This window comes from Zootoca vivipara, chromosome 12 (genome assembly GCF_965207765.1).
Source record: "Zootoca vivipara chromosome 12, rZooViv2.hap1.1, whole genome shotgun sequence".
NCBI classification, from domain to species: domain Eukaryota; kingdom Metazoa; phylum Chordata; class Lepidosauria; order Squamata; family Lacertidae; genus Zootoca; species Zootoca vivipara.
In genome coordinates this window covers 48,916,510-48,938,350 of record NC_142595.1, presented here as the reverse complement: position 1 = coordinate 48,938,350, position 21,841 = coordinate 48,916,510, and the positions used below count along the sequence as shown (strand labels likewise).

The window sequence follows — 21,841 nt, the reverse complement described above, 5'->3', positions numbered from 1 at the left end:
CTTGAAAGATCTACATTGGCTCCCAGTACGTTTCCGAGCACAATTCAAAGTGTTGGTGCTGACCTTTAAAGCCCTAAATGTCCTCGGTCCAGTATACCTGAAGGAGCGTCTCCACCTCCATCATTCTGCCCAGACACTGAGGTCCAGCACCGAGGGCCTTCTGGCAGTTCCCTCGTTGTGAGAAGCCAAGTTGCAGGGAACTAGGCAGAGGGCCTTCTCGGTGGTGGCGCCTGCCCTGTGGAACCCCCTCCCAACAGATGTCAAAGAGGAAAAAAATTACCAGACTTTTAGAAGACATCTGAAGGGAGGCTTTTAATGTTTAATAGATTATTGTGTTTTATTTTTCTGTTGGAAGCTGCCCAGAGTGGCTGGGGAAACCCAGCCAGATGGGCGGGGTATAAATAAATTATTGTTGCTGTTGTTGTTGTTGTTGTTGTTTTGTTGTTGTTTTTGGCACCATGCTCTAACCAACTGAGCTATCCTCATTGAGTGCCTTTGCCTGGCTGGAATTGCCTTGCCTTGAACTCGGGGGTTGCCTCTTCCTTGCCGAGGATAAGAGAGGGAAGCTAGTCTCCTGTACAATGGTCATCCTTTACCATTAAACTACCACCACATTGTAAATATGTACAATTTTTCTGGCAAAGGGCGTTTAAGGAAATAACAGAAATCACTGGGTTAAAGCTGACCCAAAGTCCAGAGGTGGCATTGTTATCGATGTACGATGGGGTGGAAGGTTCACAGGCTTTGCTCACAAATTTATTGGCAGCCGCACAAATTACGATAGCTTGGAAGTGGAAGGGGCAAGCAGAATATAAAATGGAAGAATGGTATAAAGAGGTGTGGGAAATAGCTATTAATGATTAACATGTGCCATTAAGGTAAGACGGGGAATCTGCAGGAGAAATGATTTTGAGAAGATATGGAAGGTGTTTGCAGAATTTGTACTACTAAAACGGAAAGGGGTCAAACCATCGCAAGGGGCGTTGAAATTTTGGGAGGTTGGATAGTTACAATGGAATGTTTTCGGGGATGGGGTGCATATTTTTATTCTTACTTATGATTATTACTTTGTCAAAATGAAATGAAATGCATATAACAGAATCCGTTCGACTTCTAAAACGTTCGAAAACCAAAGTGCAGCTTGCGATTGGCTGCAGGAAGCCCCATTGGATGTTTGACTTCCAAAAATAGTTCGCAAACCGGAACAGTCACTTCCAGATTTGCGGTGTTCGGGAGCCAAAATGTTCAAGAACTAAGCTGTTCGGAAACCTGGCTTGCTTTTTCTCATTACATTTCTTGTCTCTTGTATCGTGATTGGTGTTTCTATCTCTATTTCTTCAATATTTATTTTCAGACAGTGTTTCTCTAAGTATTGTTTTATTTCCTCTTTATTTTCCTCCTTTCTCTTATATAATTCTCCATAGTATTTGACAAAAAATTTCATTATCATCTGGGGCTTGTCTATTACTTTCCCTTCTTCCCTTAGTCTATTTATCATTTTCTCACTTTTTCTTTTCTTTAATTGCCAGGCTAGGTATTTCCTTGGTTTATTCGCAAACTCAAAGTTATTCTGTCTCCATATTCTTAACCTCCACTCCATTTCTTGTTCTATTTTAATTTTGTCCTCTGTTTTTAACATATTAATCTCTTTCCTTAAGTTTTCATCTTTTGGGTTTTTATTCAAATCTTTTTCTTTTTTCCTAATTCCTCTATAATTTTCTTCTCTTTTTCTTTCTCCTTTTTCAATATGGTATTTTGTTTAATGAAATAACCCCTAATTACTGCTTTACTAGGGACTCAGGTGGCGCTGTGGTTAAACCACTGAGCCTAGGGCTTGCTGATCAGAAGGTCGGCGGTTCAAATCCCCGCGACGGGGTGAGCTCCCATTGTTTGGTCCCAGCTCCTGCCAACCTAGCAGTTCGAAAGCACGTCAAAATGCAAGTAGATAAATAGGAACCGCTACAGCGGGAAGGTAAATGCCATTTCCATGTGCTGCTCTGGTTTGCCACAAGTGGCTTTGTCATGCCGGCCACATGACCTGGAAGCTGTACACTGGCTCCCTCGGCCAATAATGCAAGATGAGCGCGCAACCCCAGAGTCGGTCACGACTGGACCTAATGGTCAGGGGTCCTTTTATCTTTACCTTACTGCTTTACTGGTATAGTTCTATTTTCTGTTTCTTTGTTGTTGTTCGAAAACCAAGCTACGACTATATTAGGGAAAACTGAAAAGAAAAGAAAAAAACAACCTACCACCATGTGGACCTCGGAAGGTTGCTCAGCAAGGAATGCGGCCCTCAGACCAAAAGAGGATTCACACACACACACACACACACACACAACCTGCCTTGGACCAGCCCACCCAGCGCTCACCTTGAGCCGACGCAGCACCTTGCGCCTCTTCTTCTCGGGGACGGAGGGGCTGGCCAGGAGGGCGTCGAAGACGTGGCTTCCTGCCGGGTCGCAGGCCAGGATGACCAGATCCTCGGGGGTCATGGCAGCCAGGCTGCGCAGCATAGGAGAGGGGTCGGCAAAGTGGAGCAGGTGCTGGAGCATCAGGGAGCCGTGGTAGGAGATGGAAGTCAAGGGGCGGGGTGGGCCAGCCTAGCAGGGAAGAGAAGAGTAAGATGAGGCACCGCAAAGAGGAGTCAGCCCCTATAGGGACATGAGAAGAGGCTGCTGGGTCAGGCCAATGGCCCACCTAGTCCAGCATCCTGGCCAACCAGGTGCCTGCGGGAAAACCTGCAAGCAGGATTCGAACACAAGAGCGCCCTCTCCTCCTGTGGTTTCCAGCCACTGGCATTCGGTAGCATCGTTGCCTCTCTCTGTGCAAGCGGAACAGAGCCACCTTGGGCTAATAACCATCGATGGTCCTCTCCTCCAGGAATCTGCCCAATCCTCTTTTTCAAGCCATCCAGGTCGGTGGCCGCCACTGCCTCCTTGTGGCAGTGAGTTCCGCAGTCTAACTTATGTGTGCTGCCTGAAAAGGGAGTTCCCTTCCAGCATTCAGCTTCGCTGGAGTTCTAGTCTTACGAGAGACTGGCTAAGGTAGGTGCACCAGGCAAGCTAGCCCTTGCCCTCTTTAGGCTTGCAGTCTAGAGAGACACAACACAAAAGGAAAAAAGGCTGAGGAGGGAAGAGGTAAGCAAAACTCACGACACCAGTTCTTAAAAGAGTTCTATAGCAGTTCTTGGGGTGTGTAGGGTGTTAAGGGAGGGGTAGTACCTCTGATGAAGGACATATCCTGCTCCTTCTGGGGTAGTTTGTCCACCTTTGGTCCCCACCCTGAAATCAGCTCTCACCTGTGGCTCCTGGAAACTGAGCATGGGACAGCGTCTTTGACTGGCCGGCTAAACCAGGTGAGGGGAGCCGGTGGGTCTCAAACCCTCAGGGAGTTCCCCTGCTTGTGAAAACAGGCAGATTCTGCATTTGTCAATCTGGGAAGGGAGCCCCAATCTGGGAAGGAGAAGGAACACTCCGATCCTAAACCTCAGGCTGCTTTGCGGGATATCTTTGGGAGAAGAAAAGGCTCAGGTGTAAACCCTACACAGATCTGGAGTGGGCAGCCGGATCGTGCCCTGTACGCCTCCTCCCGGCAACTCCTGCAGCCAAGCTAGTGCCAAACGTCTTGCTCTGCTTTCCTTTGGAGCACGGCCAGGCTGAGTCTTGTCATCTGGGCAGCCCAGGACCTCCAGACACACCGCCCAGCCTTGAGCCCCGGGGAGGTCAATTTGGTGCTGCTAGTGCAGCAAAAAAAACACAGGAGGCAGCAGCTACGAGTGACAGGTCTCTACAGCCACAGCGGGCGCTGTGATCCTCCAGCGGTTTGACTTCGCCCCCGAAAGCGCACTCCATTGCCTCCCGGGGAAGTCATCGTATTATGTAACAGTTCTTACAAGGAACAGCTTAACGATTTGTGGGTCTCGGTTTGAGATCTCCTATTCCCCACCTGTTGCTGAGACGGATCCTCTTCCTCCTCCTGCGGGGTGTTCTCCACGTCCTCCTCCTCGCCGTAATACACCTCGTAGGCCAAGACGGAAGCAATGAGAGGGACGCAGGCCAGCTGGCGGGACGGCGGCTCCCAGCAGTGGAAGGCCTGAGAGGAGCAGAGGAGGAAACAGCAGCCATATCAGACTTAGCAAGAAGATAATAATAATAATAATAATAATAATAATAATAATAATAATAATAATAATAATACAGTGGCACCTCACAAGACGAATGCCCTGCAAGATGAATTTTTCGCAAGACGGATGCGTCTTGCGATCTGATGGTGACTCGCAAGACGAATTCATTTTGCAAAGAATTCATCTTGCGAATCGCAGTTTCCCATAGGAATGCATTGAAATTTAATTAATGCGTTCCTATGGGCAAAAAAAAGAAATTTCAATGCAATTAAATTCAATTAAATTCAATTAAATTCAATTAAATTCGTCTTGCGAGGCACCACTGTAATAATAATCATTTTTTATTTATACTTCGCCCTCCCCAGTGAGAGCCAGGCTCAGGGTGGCTGACATCAACAAGAACACAACAAAACATAAAAGAAAGAAAAACAATCAATTAAAATGCAGATTAAAATACTATCCAGATTTTAAAAAATATTTTGGCCCAAATCAAAACCATAAGGGAGGGAAAACATAGTGGTCAGACTGAGTCCAGCCCAAAGGCCAGGCGGAACAGCTCCGACTTTCAGGCGCTGCGGAAAGATGCCAAATCCCGCAGGGCCCTGGTCTCTTGTGACAGAGTGTTCCACCAAGTCGGGGCCAATACTGAAAAGGCCCTGGCCCTAGTTGAGGCCAATCTAGCCACTTTATGGCTCGGGATCTCCAAAATATTGTTATTTGTGGATCTTAAGCTCCTCCGTGGGGCATACCAGGAGAGGTGGTCCCGTAGGTACGAGGGTCCCAAGCCGCATAGATGCGGGTTTCGGATGGAGGGGAGGAGGGATTCTTACCTCCATGAGAAGTTGCAGCACCTCCTGCTGGTGAGAGCCGTGTTTTCTGCAGGCTCCCAGTAGCGCTGTGATCAAGCCCAAGTGCTCACAGGCCAAGATGTTTTCCACGCCGGGGCCCAGCTCCTCAATGAGTTTTCCCAGCTGGAAGAGAGATGGGGCGGGGGGGGGGGGAGAGAGGCAGGCATCTTCAGGGCGGGGACAGCAGAATCATTTCCAAGAAACGGTAGCAAAGTTTGGGGCTTTAGAGGGAAGGCGAGAAACAAGAGACTAAATCAAAGCATATAAAAATTATGCATGGCGCCAAGGAAGTTGATACAGTGGTATCTTGGTACTCAAACGCCTTGGTTCCCAAACGCCGAAAACCCGGAAGTTAAGTGATCCAGTTTTCGAACATTCAGAAGCTGCGCCTTGGTTTTCGAGCATTTCAGAAGTCAAACCGACTCTTGGAATGGATTAAGTTTGCCGCTATTGTTTTTGCTATTTATTTTGCATTTTTGTTTCTGAGGCTTTTTCGGTTCGTTTTTGTGACTGTGTGGAACCCAGTTCAGCTACTGATTGATTGTGTGACTGCGGAAATGGATAAAAGCCCCCCATCCAAACAAGGACTATCATCAGTGCAGGTAAGAAAAAATTTTTTTTATCATCTACAATACTGTCTTATTTATTTTATAGTACAGTACATTGATTATTGCTTTCATTTTATGGCTCAGTGGTCTGGTTAGATAGTAAAAGGTAAAGGTAAAGGGACCCGTGACCATTAGGTCCAGTCGTGACCGACTCTGGGGTTGTGGCGCTCATCTCACATTATTGGCCGAGGGAGCCGGTGTACAGCTTCCAGGTCATGTGGCCAGCATGAAAAAGCCACTTCTGGCGAACCAGAGCAGCGCACGGAAACGCCGTTTACCTTCCCGCTGTAGCGGTTCCTATTTATCTACTTGCATTTTGAGGTGCTTTCAAACTGCTAGGTGGGCAGGAGCTGGGACCAAGCAACGGAAGCTCACCCCGTCACAGGGATTCGAACCGCCGACCTTCTGATCAGCAAGCCCTAGGCTCAGTGGTTTAACCACAGCGCCGCCTGGGTCCCTCTAGATCAGGGGTCCCCAGACTTACCGGCGTTTGGGCCGGTTCCCACCGCGCCGATCACGCAGCGGGCCGGAGGGCGGGGGAGTGCGCGCCCATGCGCATGCGCACGGGCGCTTACTGGCGTGGCGGCGCGCTTCCAGGGTGGGAAAAGCGCCGAAAATCCGTTGTGCGCATGCGCGTGGGCCTCCCCCGACCCGGAAGTGCACCAGAAATGACTTCTTCCGGGTCGGGAGAGGCCCATACGCATGCGCACAAAGGATTTTCGGCACTTTTTTCCCAACCCGGAAGAGCGCTGCCGCGCTGCGCGCCGTAAGAGCGGGTGGCGGGTGGCGGGGGTCGTCGCGGGCCGGATTGGCGGGCTAATTGGGCTACATCCGGCCCCCGGGCCGTAGTCTGGGGGCCCCTACTCTAGATAGTAAAACTCACGTCAAATTGCTGTTTTAGGGGTTGTTTTTAAAAGTCTGGAACGGATGAATCCGTTTTGCATTACTTTCTATGGGAAATCACGCCTTGGTTTTGCAACGCTTTGGTTTTGGGAACGGACTTCCGGAACGGATTAAGTTTGAGAACCAAGGTACCACTGAAGAGGTTTTTCCTGATCTCTCATAACGTGGGGAGCCGCAAACATCCTGTGAAGCTGAATGTCAAGTGCTTCTTCGAAGGGTGCATAGCTGCCGGCTGTGGAACTCACGGCCACAAGATCGGAGGAATTCATGGGGGAATAAGGCTACCTGTGGCTGGTAGCCACAACAGCTATGGAGACAGTGCGCCTGCTGGGAATGGAAACTGGGGAGATTGCTGTTGCCCTCTGGGCTTCTCTTTGGGGGCATCTGGCTGGCCGCTGCGAGAACAGGATGCTAAACTAGATGGACCTTTGGCCTGATCCAGGAGCCAGACTCTTCTGGTGTTGCATTCCACTCGTCCCCATCTAGGCTAGGGAAGGAACCTTTGGCCCTGCAGATGTTGGGTTCAACTAAAACTCCCATCATTCCTGGCAGAGCCAACGGGAGTGAGTTCAGCCACGTTTCTGATACAGGCCTTCAACTGCAGGTTTTACTGGGGCAATCCGCCCAGTAATCTGGGTTAGGGTCAACCTACAAGGGCGCTTTCCCCACAGAAATCGCAGAATTGTAGTGTTGGAAGGGAACCCCAAGGGTCATCTAGTCCAACCCCCTGCAATGCAGGAATTTCAGCTAAAGAATCCCTAACGGGCAGCCATCCAACCTCTGCTGTAAAACCTCCAAAGAAAGGGAGTCCAATGAAGGAGATTGGGAAGGGAGGGCTGGCAGTTGTGGACAGCATTCTCCCCAACGCCTTTCGCATAAGGTAAAGTTAAAGGCACCCGACAGTTAAGTCCAGTCGCAAACGACTCTGGGGTTGCAGTGCTCATCTCACTTTACAGGCCAAGTTTGTCCTCAGAAAGTTTTTCCGGGTCATGTGGCCAGCATGACTAAGCCACTTCTGGTGAAACCAGAGCAGCGCACGGAAACGCCGTTTACCTTCCCGCCGGAGCGGTTTTTTTATTTATCTACTTGCACTGTGTACTTTCGAACTGCTAGGTTAGCAGAAGCTGGGACAGAGCAACAGGAGCTCACCCCATCGTGGGGATTCAAACCACCAACCTTCCGATCGGCGAGCCCAAGCAGCACAATGGTTTAACCCACAGCACCACCCGCGTCCCTTTTGCATAGGGAAGACATACTTTTATTTTAGAAGCTGACCGCCCTTCCCCTCTCGATCTCCCAATTTTTAATCTTCATTTCTCATCCAGTTTCAGCATCGTAGCAATGCCTCTCGACGACGTCAGAGGGATTTGAAGCAAGCTACTGCAATGCGCTCTATGTGGGGCTGCCTTTGAAGGTGACCTGGAAACTACAACTAATCCAGAAGGCGGCAGCTAGAGTGGTGACTGGGAGCGGCCGCCGAGACCACATAACACCGGTCCTAAGAGACCTACATTGGCTCCCAGTATGTTTCTGAGCACAATTCAAAGTGTTGGTGCTGACCTTGAAAGCCCTAAATGGCCTCGGTCCAGTATACCTGAAGGAGCGTCTCCACCCCCATCGTTCTGCCTGGACACTGAGGTCCAGCTCCGGGGGCCTTCTGGCGGTTCCCTCCCTGCGAGAAGCGAAGTTACAGAGAACTAGGCAGAGGGCCTTCTCGGTGGTGGCGCATGCCCTATGGAACATCGAGATGTCAAGGAAATCTGAAGATATCTGAAGGCAGCTCTGTTTAGGGAAGTTTTTAATGTTTCATGTTTTGTCGTGTGTTTTTTATATTCTGTTGGGAGCTGCCCAGAGTGGGTGGGTAAACCCAGCCAGATGGGAGGGGTATAAATAATAAAAATTATTTATTATTATTATTATTAAGAGTGCGGACCACCTCCCTTCCCGGCAAAACCAAAAGCACTTGGGAAGGAATCTCAATTCCTCATCAAGATTTCCAAGACTGTATCTGCGATGTATGCCACACCAAAGAGGCTAGATAGCTCAGGTCTAAATTCACAAGCAGACCTTAGATCAGGCATCCCCAAACTGCGGCCCTCCAGATGTTTTGGCCTACAACTCCCATGATCCCTAGCTATCAGGACCAGTGGTCAGGGATGATGGGAATTGTAGTCCAAAACATCTGGAGGGCCGAGGTTTGGGGGTGCCTGCCTTAGATTAATATGGAAGATTTTGCTTGGGGTGGAAGCCGCCGCCCTGCGAGTCCAAAGGCAACAGAGACGCAGCAAAGCATTTTCACAGGAGTGGCTACAGCGTGGATGTCTTTTTTAAATGACTCCATCTTACGAAATGCCAGCATCGCTCAGTTCCTGGGCACCAGGGTCCATAATCCAAACAGGTGGTTTGCAGCGGAATGGACCACATCTAAGAGGAATCTGCTGGATCAGGCCAGTGGCCCAACAAGCCCAACCAGATGCACGGGGGAAGCCCGCGAGCAGGAGCACAACGGAATGCCTATGTGCCAGGGGGTTGGTCTAGATGACCCTCGGGGTCCCCCTTCCAACGCCACACTTCTACGACCTCCGTTGCTTGACTGTAGCTTGCTCTTGCAACCATTTCCTGTTTCCCAGTATGCGAGGAGGAAAACCACACGCAGTGGAAATGGGATTGGTGTGAAGGCAGAGGTTTTTTAAGTGTGGTCCGTGTGTTCTGGAAAGGCTGTAAACACAAGTCAAATATCCCTGTACTCAGCCCCGCACTTGCTTTCCTCAATGTGATGGTGAAAAACTAAGGCGCCCTGCAAGGGGGCCCATGATTCGTGCAACTGCGCAGAAATAAAAGGCACGTGTCTTTTGCTGTGCCCCAGCATCTTAAAAAGCAGAGACATCACCTTGCCTACAAAGGTCCGTATAGTTAAAGCTATGGTTTTCCCAGTAGTGATGTATGGAAGTGAGAGCTGGACCATAAAGAAGGCTGATCGCCGAAGAATGGATGCTTTTGAATTATGGTGCTGGAGGAGACTCTTGAGAGTCCCACGGACTGCAAGAAGATCAAACCTATCCATTCTGCAGGAAATCAGCCCTGAGTGCTCACTGGAAGGACAGATCCTGAAGCTGAGGCTCCAATACTTTGGCCACCTCATGAGAAGAGAAGAATCCTTGGGAAAGACCCTGATGTTGGGAAAGATTGCGGGCACAAAGAGAAGGGGACGACAGAGGACGAGATGGTTGGACAGTGTTCTCGAAGCTACGAACATGAGTCTGACCAAACTGCGGGAGGCAGTGCAAGACAGGAGTGCCTGGCGTGCTCTGGTCCAGGGGGTCACGAAGAGTCGGACACGACTAAACAACAACAACAGTCGGCTGGTCTGATGGAAACGTCCGTCGCCAACCAGAATCTCCACGTAGCCGCAACTGGACCCACACCAGTAGCAAAATGCGCCCAGGAGATTTCAAACCCTGATTAGTAGCCATGGTTTAAGCCTTCTTCTCTGCCGATTTGCCTGATCCTCCCATGCGTGCAGCACCCCGGGGACGTGGTACCCACAAAATTGAGGAGATTCCGTCGCTTGTCCTCTTACTTGTGTTGCCTTTTTTCTCACATTTCCCCAAAACCATTGGTTTTCAACCAGTGTGCTGTGGCACCCCGAGGTGACTTGAGGAACATTCAAAGGAGCCCGGGGGGGGGGGCTGTCCTTTCGTTAACAGTGGCAAAAAAAACAGTGGGGAAACACTTTTGCGTGACTGGTTCATCATCTTAAAATCTTCCCACCACCGCCAAAAATCCTCCCCAGCTTCAGTTATTAACAGTTCCTTAGTGTTACACAGGGATGCAGGTGGCACTGTGGGTTAAACCACAGAGCTTAGGGCTTGCTGATCAGAAGGTCGGCGGTTCGAATCCCTGTGACGGGGTGAGCTCCCGTTGCTCGGTCCCAGCTCCTGCCAACCTAGCAGTTCGAAAGCACGTCAACGTGCAAGTAGATAAATAGGTACCGCTCCAGCGGGAAGGTAAACAGCGTTTCCGTGTGCTGCTCTGGTTTGCCAGAAGCGGCTTTGTCATGCTGGCCACATGACCTGGAAGCTGTACGCCGGCTCCCTGGGCCAATAATGCGAGATGAGCGCGCAACCCCAGAGTCGATCACGACTGGACCTAATGGTCAGGGGTCCCTTTACCTTTAGTGTTACACAGAGGGCTTGAGAATTGCATGACAATAGCAAAGTAGCTTGATGGATGTGTGTGTGCTCTAGGAGGAGGGATTTAAAAATAACCCTGAAAGTGAGAAGTCTTCTGTGTTTCTCGCCTTCTACCCCCAAGATGTATTTCTGCTTCTTAATCTTGTTTTGCCCTCTCCGCCCCCTGCCCCAAGTGCACACCAATTTCAGCAAAGGCAGACTGAAATGTGGAGTTTGTCGGCTCAGCCCCGCACAGCAGCAGCATCGCTCGGGTTCCAGTCGAAAAGGGATGGGGCAGAACAGGGAAACACTCCACTTACGTGTAACTTGACCCCAGCGTAAATGGCTTCCGCAGGGGAGCCGCAGAAACAATGTGGTCGGTGGTCAAGGGAGCCGTGCACTCAGAAAGGTTGAAAACTGCGGCCCTAAACTAGTAAGCCCCCAATGTAACCTTGCACGTTTGCGGTTTTCTGTGTGGGAAACATGTTGGGATGAGTCATTCATTCTCAGAAATGACAGCCTGTGTACATTAAACTGTGTGAGGTTTCCAGAAGCAGCGTCAAGCTGGTTTGCTTACGACAGGTGCAAGGACACTCTGAAGAATGCTTTCTAAACATGCAGCGTTTCCAAACTGGACAGAGAGAGAGATGTTTAGTCTGAACTCTGCTATCGTACTGCGAAGATATGGAGAGGGGGGGTCTGGCAGCTTTTAGGGCCCGGCCCGAAGCTTTGGAGCTGAACCTCTTATCAGGACTCCGGATAGATTTATGTTCAATTTGTAACCTACGCTTAAGAACGGGGAAATACTTGTCTGTATTCAAACGTTTCCTGCAATTTGTTTCTTACACTCTGTGCTAGACTTGGGAACCCCTAAGCCCTTGGAAGCTGTGTGTTTACTTTGCTACACCGGGGCCTGGTACAGTAGTACCTTTGGTTCTCAAACTTAGAATCATAGAGTTGGAAGAGACCGTAAGGGCCATCCATTCCAACCCCCTGCCAAGCAGGAAACACCATCAAAGCATTCTTGACATATGCCTGTCAAGCCTCTGCTGAAAGACCTCCAAAGAAGGAGACTTCACCACACTCCTTGGTAGCAAATTCCACTGCCGAACAGCTCTTACTGTCAGGAAATTTGTCCTAATGTTTAGGTGGAATCTTCTTTCTTGTAGTTTGAATCCATTGCTCTGTGTCCGCTTCTCTGGAGCAGCAGAAAACCACCTTTCTCCCTCCTCCATATGACATCCTTTTATATAAATTGAACATGGCTATCATATCACCCCTTAACCTTCTCTTCTCCAGGCTAAACATACCCAGCTCCCTAAGCCGTTCCTCATAAGGCATCGTTTCCAGGCCTTTCACCATTTTGGTTGCCCTCCTCTGGACACGTTCCAGCTTGTCAGTATCCTTCTTGAACTGTGGTGCCCAGAACTGGACACAGTACTCCAGGCGAGGTCTGACCAGAGCAGAATACAGTGGTACTATTACTCCGGTCCGGGAGTCTGTTTGACTCCCAAAACGGTTCAAAAACCAAGGCGCTGCTTCCGATTGCATGCAGGAGCTTCCTGCACTCAATCGAAAGCTGCGTCGGATGTTCGGCTTCCTGGAAAACGCTCGCAAATGAGAACACTCACTTCCGGGGTTGTGGCGTTCAGGAGCCGATTTGTTCGGGAGCCGAGCCGTTCGAGAACCAAGGTACCACAGTGGTGCCTCGCTAGACGAATTTAATTCATTCCACGAGTCTTTTCTTATAACGAAAAATTCGTCTAGCGAATCCCATAGGAATGCATTGAATTTTTTAAAAAAAAATTTTGCCCATAGGAACACATTAATTGAATTTCAATGCATTCCTATGGGAAAACGCGATTCGCTAGACGAATTTTTCGTAAAACGAATTCGTCTAGCGAGGCAACCTCCGCTAGAAAAAACCTTTCGTTAAGCGGAAATTTCGTTAAGCAGGGCATTCGTTAAGCGAGGCACCACTGTACTTGGAAGGGTTTTGGGTTGCCTAGAAAAACTCCCAACAGGATGTTGCAAATATCACCAACCACACACACACACACACACACACACACACACACACACACAAGGGCAAATCTTGCATGTTGACGGCTGGAACGGTTTCGATCCGCCGCCCCCAACCCCCCCCCCAATGGTGGCCGCAAGGGCTGTCACTCACCAATTTCCTGGAGGCTGCCTGGATGAGCCGCTGCAAGGTGAAGTTCGCCACCTTGTGGGCTGCCAGGACGAGAAGCTGCCCTTTCATGTGGGACTTATAGAAGGAGAGCAAGGCTTTCCGGTCAGAGACTTCCAGGACCTTGTCCAGCACCCGGCTGCAAGTGGCGTCCTTCAGAAACACCAGGAGGGGGCTGAGAGAGAAAGATGGCCCCCGGTCAGAGAAGTCCCAGGCCAATTCATGCTGCTTCCCTAACCACGTCCCCACCCCACCCCCAATCTTGGAAAGTCCCAAAGCCCACCCTTAAGGCCCCCCCCCAAGAGCCAGTAAAGAGGCAGCAGACAGGAGAAGGGGTCAATTTATTTGTTTTTATTTCTTCCCCATTGGTATTTATTTATTTATTTGATAAAATTCTATATATATATATATACAGCTTGGTTGTTTTTTTAAAAAACAAACAAACAAAACTCATAGTGGTTTACAGGGGGGGGGGGGGACACAAGGAAATTTAAGAGCTACAAAACTTTCAAAAGTAACTGGAAGTCAACCACAAGCTGAAGAACCAGATTGAAACACAGTGTCGGCATCCTACATTATCTGGGCAGGGTTGCCTGAACAAGACACGCTTTTAGCAGTCCCTGAAAAAGGTACACCGTTGAGTTTTTAAGTTCATTGTTCTAGCAGAAGGCCGTGACAACAGCAGCAACAGCATTAATAACCAACAACATGCATATGGAAGCTGACATCCACAATGTAAGAGAGAAGATCTCAGAGACCCCAACCCGCTTAAATCCATCTTAATTTCAGATTAACCTCCAAAACAATTTAAAGTTTTTTTCTAACTCTTTTCCTGAATATATTTTTTTGCAGTCGGTGCATAGAGCGCCACTGTGTGTGTGTGTGCGTGTGTGTGTTAGGAAGCTGTCATTTTCACTCGAAAGAAACCAAACCATTTCTGCTGGGCTGCAACCTGCTTCTTTCGCCCTTTCTCCCATGTTATAATCACAATATCGCATGAGGTAGGTTAGGCCAGTGTTTCTCAACCAGTGTGCCTCCAGATGTTTTGGGACTACAACTCCCATCATTCCTGACCACTGGTCTTGCTAGCTAGGGATGATGGGAGTTGTAGTCCCAAAACATCTGGAGGCACACTGGTTGAGAAACACTGGGTTAGGCTAAGGGACAGTGATGAGCTGCTAGGCTGGGCTGGGCAATATCTCCTTTTCAACACTGTGACATATCACCAGCGAAACATCGCAATATACCAATATATCATGATGGCTGAAATAAGGGTGGCGCTTTGTCGAGGCAAACGGGGGGAACGTTCTGGCAACTGCTGCTACTCAGGGGTCTAAAATGCATACATTTTTACTTACCCTTAGCATATTGTTACAACAGTTATTTCACAGCACTGATCATTTTCTTAATCGGCACATTTTCTCAAAAATTAAAGAATTAGCAGCATAGATATCAAAGGCAAGGTGAGAGAATGCCCCCCCCAAACGATTCAATTACATTGCTGAACAGGGGGGGGGGGAGCCAATTCTGCGTCACACTTTTAGGTATTTCAAGTATAGCTTTAGCTGAATGTGCATATACAGCCCACAACACCAGTTATTTGACTGTTTTGTTCGTTTTCCTTTGTTAAACCTGGATGAACTTTAACACGAGCAAAAAAACCCCGTCAAACGAAATTTATATTTTTGGCCAGGAAGATTTGCATTTCGGCGTTCTCCGGCAAGAGGGATGTTTTTTGTTTCTGGAGAACGTTGCCAGCCGTGCTGAACACACTTTCGGAAGACACGCTCGTTCCCGGGATGGCCAAAAACCTCTTTGCGAGCACCTTCAACATTGGGAAGAACGCCTCGTTCGTCTTCCACCACGTCAGTGGGGAATCATCATAGTTCACTCTGGGCATAGCCATGTAGCCTTTGAGCTCTTTTTCTGCTTTCAAGACAGACAGCGGTTCAAATCCATCCCCCGAAAGGTCCTCTTCTTCCTCCAAATCGAAAATTTTGGCCAACCCTTCCTTTTTTGGCGTATCAGGCTGATCGTCTGGCTCCGCAGACAGGCCGCCAGCATGCAAGTCGGCCATCTTTTGTATGGCCTCCTGCCTGACAGCCTCGGGAGCCTCCAAGAAACGCAGGCGAAACCTCGGGTCGCACAAGGAGGCTAGGCCCAGAGTGGTTACCATAGGCCCGTTTTCGTACTTTTCTGACAGCGCACCCAAAATTTCATGTTTAATGTCCTGCAAGAGCGTGCTATCTCCCTCCTCGGGCTGGAGGCGCTTCTTAATTTGCCGATAGAGAGGCAGAACGGACGAGGCCGGGACGCAAGTGCTCCCGCTGAGAGTCGTGGTGATGTCCTCTAGCAGGGTAGCCGCAGAGACAAAGTCTTGCACAGCCGAGACGTCGCACCCCTCCAACATCAAGTGCTTTTTCGACGGGTAATCCATCAGCATCTTGCAAACCGGGAGCTGGTTTTCGAGAAACCTCCGGCAGAGCTTGAGTACGCTCCACCATTTGGTGGGGCAAGCGCTCGGCAAGCTCTCTTTCTCCATCTGAAGCAGCTCCTGGGCTTTGCCGAGGTCTCGCCTCATCTTCCAACTGTGGCAAATGGTGTTCTGCAGGCTTTTCAGCCGGACGATCGCCCTCCTCAGCGGCGTCAGGTTCAAAGCTCGGCCGACACCAATGTTGATGTTCTGGGCAAAGCAAGAGATGTACTCTAAGCCCAGCTGCCGGACCGCCTTCAGAATGGCGCCGTTATCGTCCGTCGTGCTGCAAAATATGTTCTTCACGTCTATGTCCCACTCCGACAACGTGTCGGCGAGCATCTCGCAGAGGTTGTCGGAGGTGTGGTCCTTCAGAAAGTGCTTGCAGCCCAAGAAAGCGTCGATCAGCTTCCACTCGTCCGAAATGAAATGTACCGTCACGGCCAAAAACGGGGTGCCTCCTACCGATGTCCAGCAATCGGTAGTGATGACCAGCTCGCTCTCCTTCACCCGACCTATCTCTCTCCTCATTTTCTCCACCGTGTCGTTGTACAGCGTCGGAACGCCTTTGGTTGCAAAGTACTTCCTGCTGGGCAATTGGTACCGTGGGTTCAGGGTGTTGACCATTTGGATAAATTTCGGGTGGTCTACTATGTTGTAAGACTGCATGCACGTGGCCAGGTACTCCGTTATGGCCTGGCTACAAGATCTCGGGGCCTCGAAATTGAGCGGCTGAAAATCCAGCAGCGTTTTTTGCCGCTTCCTAGGAATTTCCACGGCGGTTCTGGCAGGCTCGTCAGCACTGACCGCTGTTGCTGCAGCCGGAGGGTCGTCTGCACTGTTACATGAATAACCGGAAATGCCGGCCGATGAAGAAGGCAGCTCCTTAAATTTCTGGGGGTGGTGAAGCTTGAGGTGGCTCATGAGATTGGTAGTGTTTCCGCCCTTCACCGATACGGAATGCAAACATATTTTACAAATGGCGATATTATCAACCACCACGCAGTCACTTTCGTCAGCAGGCAAGCCAAAATGCATCCAAACGGGACTTTTGGTTTTGGGCTTGCCTACCAGGTGGTGGTATTCGGGGCGTTCCAAAGTGCGGCGATGACTCATAGTGAATGCAATTAATCTGGGAAAATATTGAACAAATGTAAAAAATCTAAACTTGACGCACATCACTCCATGAAAATTAACTCAACGATAGCACCCTTCAACAGCACCATGGAAGATTTATGGAGAATATATTAATGTTCTGTGAGGTTTGGGGGGCAAATTTAAAATTTACGAAAGTGGTCGATTTAGTAAAAATGTTAAACTTGCATATGATTAACGATTAGTCATTTGCTAGTGTCAAGTTGCAGCTACTTCCCCACTAGGGTGGATAAAAATCAATGATTTTTTTTATATAAAAAAACCAATTTTAAAAAAAATTAAATCAGATTTTTTAAAAATTTAAATTGGATTTTTTAAAATAAAATGCTTTTTGAGGAAAAATCTTTCTAAAGATAAGTTTTCTATTTAAGTTACATTATAGTCCAAAGGCTACTCATCAGGAAATAAGGATTTTAAAAAGTTTTTCACGTGTGCTAAAAATCAGTCCAATTTAAAACAAAAACAAAAAACAAAACACTGATTAACCACATCAGTTAACAAACATGGATACACATGCTATAACGTTATTGTTTTAGTTAAGTAAATGGTTTAAACTGTTATTAAGGAAATGATTATCTATTTATTTTTCTCCTTCCAATAAAGTACAGCAGAAAAGTTGTCCAAATATAAACAGCTAACTTATCAAACCTCACAATCTCATAATTATCGGTCTGTGTATTTCTGATAGTATAACCAGATCAGTGATTTTTTTTATATGACTGTAAAAACTACTCTGAAAATTTATTATTCCAAAAATGAAACCTTCCTATCTCTGGTTGTAAATATTAAGATACCAGCAAGAATGAGTCTTTCAGTAAAAATAAAATAAAAAATGATTTAAATCAAGTCTTACTGACGAGTGATTTAAATTGATTTGGTTTAAATCAAATCCACCCTGTTCCCCACTCACGAGGGCAAAGTGAGTAAGTCCCACTAAGTTCAACTAAGTCTACTTCTACTTTCCCCGGAGTAAGCGCCATTGAATTTAGCATGAATTTAAAATTCATTAGTGGTACCTCTACTTACAAATAACTCTACTTACGAATGGAGCTCTGTCCGCCATCTTGGATGCGGTTTAGATAGGATTTTTTCTACTTACGAATTTTTAGATACGGTTGCTTCGACTTACGAATTTTTTCTCCCACTGCATTCCTATGGGATTCGACTTACAATTTTTTTCGACTTAGAAATGTGTGTTCGGAACGCATTAAATTCGTAAGTAGATGTACCACTGTAATTGAATTTTGCTTCTGAGAAGACATGCATTTGCTCCCACTGCTTACTGACAAACACCTTCCATATCGTTCTCCCATTTCAGCATAAGGCAGCCAGTTTAACCTTCTTTCCCCCCCCCCTCCATTTCTCCCTTTCGTGACCCAGAAGGCCCCCGCAAAAGCCCTCGCCCCACCCATCTCTCCCTTTTTATCAAAGGGGAAGAAGGAGGGAGGGCAAGGAAGCCAAGATATAGCCTCCTTTAAATAAGAATAATGATAAAACCTGCCCTTTTAATATGGGGGGAAGCTATTTAAGGGGAACCAACAACGTAACAACCACCAGAAAATAAAAATAAGAGCACTTCCCCCCCTTTTGGTACCTTGGTTCTCAAACACTTTGGTATTCAAACGCCTTGGTTCCCAAACGCTGAAAACCCAGAAATGTTCCGGTTTTTGAACGTTTTTCGGAAGCCAAATGTCCGATGCGGCTTTGGCTATTGTTTTCGGGGCTCCTGCACCAATCAGAAGCGGCGCCTTGGTTTGCGAACATTTCGGAAGTCAAATGGACTTCCACAATGGATTGAGTTTGGCGCTTTTGTTTTTGCTATTTATTTTGCGTTTTTGTTTTTGAGGTTTTCCCAGTTCATTTGTTTTGTGACTGTGTGGAACCCAGTTCAGCTACTGATTGGTTGTGTGACTGCAGTACACGGTTTATTGCTTTCATTTTATGGGTCAATGATCTTGTTAGACAGTAAAATTCATGTTAAATGGCTGTTTTAGGTGCTTTTTTCCAAAGTGTGCAGCGGATGAATCCGCTTTGCGTTACTTTCTATGGGAAAGAGCGCCTTGGTTTTGGAGCGGACTTCCGGAATGGATCAACTTTGAGAAGCAAGGTACCATTGTATAAGACTGTGGGAACAAATGTGTGAGAAAGCAAAGGGGTGAGGGGAAAATTGAGGAGAGATGATTGGCAAGGAGGAGAAAACGGAGCATAACAGGGGGGGAGAGGCAATTCCACACATGCTCAGAAAGGAGAGAAACCAATGCATAGCCAAATGTGCACACACAAAAAAAATGCAGAAGGGGAAAGCGTCAACACAATGAGACAAAGACACACATGTGCAAGAGGGGAGAAGGGAGGAAAGAGGCTTAAACAACAGGGCATGGGTTTTTGTTTAACTCAGAAGCAGATAGCCCCCGTTTATTTTTTTCACGGGAGAAAGGAAGGGGGAATGGGAACCCCAGCAAGAAGCCTGGAGCCAAATCAACTGGCATCTCCCTCAACCACCTACCAAATTGTCGCCTATCCTATACAGTGGTCCCTTGGTTCTCAAACGTCTTGGTTCTCAAACAACTTGGAGCCCAAACACTGCAAACCCGGAAGGAAGTGTTCCGGTTTGCGAACCTTTTTCGGAAGTCGAACATGCTCCGTTTTGAGTGCCGTGCTTCCGTTTTAAGAGTTACGCTGAGGTCTGTCTGTTTTTGCTATTTATTTTGCGTTTTCGTGGCTCTCTTTTTTGTGTGACTGTGTGGAACCCAGTTCAGCTACTGATTGATTGATTGATTGATTGATTGTGTGACGGCAGCACATTGTTTATTGCTTTCCTTTTATGGAACAATGGTCTCGTTAGATTGTAAAATTCATGTTAAATGGCTGTTTTAGGGGTGGTTTTTAAAAGTCTGGAACGGATGAATCCGTTTTGCATTACTTTCTATGGGAAAGCGCGCCTTGGTTTTGGAATGCTTTGGTTTTGGAATGGACTTCCGGAACGGATTAAGCTTGAGAACCAAGGTACCACTGTACTTAAAGCAAGAACTGCATGGTGTCCGAGGCGAGCTCTCGGCAGCTGCTTCGCTGGCTGCTTTTGTCAGCGCCTGCTCTTGTAGTTCACTGTCCCCTGCAGGAGGCAGGGGAGAGCAGAGCCGGAAGAGTTAACAGGGGCTGCAGGAACCGACAGAAGCGTTGGCTGCCTTTCCCCGCATCGTGATCTTTGCATAGCACACACACATCGTGATTGGCGATATATCGCCAGGTCCAATATCATGAAACCATTATCACAATGTGGACTTCAAAACCAGTTTTGGAAGATATATCGATACATCGCCTTGCCCTCGGCAAGGTCCTCTAACGACTATACCACACTGCCTGCATTGCGGGGCGTTGGAATAGATGACCCTTGCGCCCCTTCCAAGTCTACGATTCTGTAATTCTATTATCCTGTGTTCTAAATCCACCCAGAACAGCAGCAGCAGCTTCCAAATGAAATCACAGGCAGGATTTGAAATTTGAACAACGGGAAGATATATGAAATAAAAGGTAAAGGTACAGGTACCCCTGACCGTTAGGTCCAGTCGCGGACGACTCTGGGGTTGTGGCGCTCATCTCGCTTTACTGGCCGAGGGAGCCGGCGTACAGCTTCCAGGTCATGACTAAGCCGCTTCTGGCGAACCAGAGCAGTGCACGGAAACGCCGTTTACCTTCCCACTGGAGCGGTACCTATTTATCTACTTGCACTTTGATGTGCTTTTGAACTGCTAAGTTGGCAGGAACTGGGACTGAGCAATGGGAGCTCACCCTGTCGCAGGGATTCGAACCGCCGCCGACCTTCTGATCGGCAAGCCCTGGGCTCTGTGGTTTAGACCACAGAGCCACCTGCGTCACATATATGAAATAGAGGAACATATATTAGATGAAATGTAGAATATTATATGGTATACCAAAGGGATGGATATAAAAGCAGCATGGATGGAAAGGTGGGAAGTCCAATTATAAGAGAAATGTATAACAGATTTGAAATTAATTGGTTAAAGTTATGAAAATCTAATAGCAATCTCTTTAAAAAGGAACAGGAACAGCAGCAGCAGCTTCCAAGTCTCCTCCCACCATCACCGCCCCCACTGCCCCCGGCAAATCAGAGCGCTTACCTCTGCCCAGGAGACACATTGCGGGAGCTCAAATAGCCAATCATCGAGTGGCACAGCTCTGAGCAGTCCTCTGGCAGCTTCCTGTGCAAGACCTCCAGCGCCACCTGGAGGCAGAGGCTGAAATACTTGTTGGTGATGAAACCTGGAAGGAGGAAAAAAAGATTTTGAAGGGAGACTGTTTAGCTGCTAAACTTTAGCAAGGAGATACCGCAGGTGGGGGCGCCACCCGTCACCCACACCTGACATCCTTAAGACTCTTGTCTTAAGGTTTTGCACTCTGGTCTATGCATGCAGACCATAATAAGGCAAAAAGATGCCCGTAGCAGTGGAACAGACTTAATGAATTCACAAAGCAAGTTGGGGACAGGAGGCGAGAAGGTGGGGGGGAGGGGTCACATTTTGGAACGCCCCTTTGCATTTTCAATCCCACAAACAGAAACAAGGCACAGGCTGGGGGTTTTGTGGCCGCTTGTCATGTATGATCTAGCCAAGATTCCTGCATTGCAGGGGGTTGGACTTTATGACCCTCGGGGGTCCCTTCCAACTTGACGGTCAGGTTCTAGACGACAGGCAATGAAAGAACGACAGCCCCTCATCTCTCTCTCTCTCTCCCCTCTCATTTGCCCCAATTGTACTTTCCTTCACTTATTTGTTTCGTAACACAAGAAAATCTATAATAATTTTTTTTTTGAAAAAGAGAGAATTGCACACAGCCCCCATCCACAGCATGGTACAGTCCACTGCATCTCTCCAAGACCCTCCCCCCCACCCCCGTTTCCTAAAGCTGGTGGAAGTGTCCGTCAGATCCAACAGCCCCTCCTCCCTCCAGGAGTCCCCAGGTTGAGCTGGATTCGCATTCGCAGCAGGCGGCGCAGCCTCACTTGGAATGTGCTCCTGAAAGCTCCCTTTGAATTCGCCCAGGAGGGAATGGAAGGTGTCTGGGACCTCAAATTCCGAAGGCCCATCGCTCTCCAGTTTAGCCTTTTTGGCCCTGGAGAAAGAAGACCCTGGAGGGATGAGAGAGAAAGAGAGAAATGTTCATGAGAGAGAGAAAAAACTGGCAGGGGAAGGAAGATAGCTGAATATTAAAACACCCTCACAGCACTCCTTTGCAAATGTGCAAAATGTGCAAAATGTTCTCCCCTATATCATTGTTAGAAGGATTGTGATAAACTTAGCACATATTGTCATTTATGGTGGAAATGCACTTTTTTGGGAATTTAATG

The 21,841-nt window shown here is 48.1% G+C and overlaps 1 protein-coding gene across 5 annotated transcripts in view; it reads right to left on the bottom strand.

The window, feature by feature from the left end:
* The window catches only part of NOP9 (NOP9 nucleolar protein), a 29,421-nt gene that overhangs the window by 2,651 nt on the left and 4,929 nt on the right, over nt 1-21,841 (bottom strand). For 2 of the 5 annotated variants that reach the window (XM_035135750.3, XM_088655900.1), the window contains exons 4-9: nt 21,497-21,622; nt 20,616-20,757; nt 12,834-13,023; nt 4,957-5,097; nt 3,949-4,095; nt 2,373-2,603 (exon numbers count right to left, since the gene is read on the bottom strand). In XM_035135750.3, the coding sequence (XP_034991641.1) occupies nt 2,373-2,603; nt 3,949-4,095; nt 4,957-5,097; nt 12,834-13,023; nt 20,616-20,757; nt 21,497-21,622 (977 nt within the window). Of the gene's footprint in view, nt 1-2,372; nt 2,604-3,948; nt 4,096-4,956; nt 5,098-12,833; nt 13,024-13,184; nt 16,454-20,615; nt 20,758-21,496; nt 21,623-21,841 lie in introns of those variants that run through there. The other 3 variants (XM_035135747.3, XM_035135749.3, XM_060281872.2) reach the window with 2 other exon arrangements.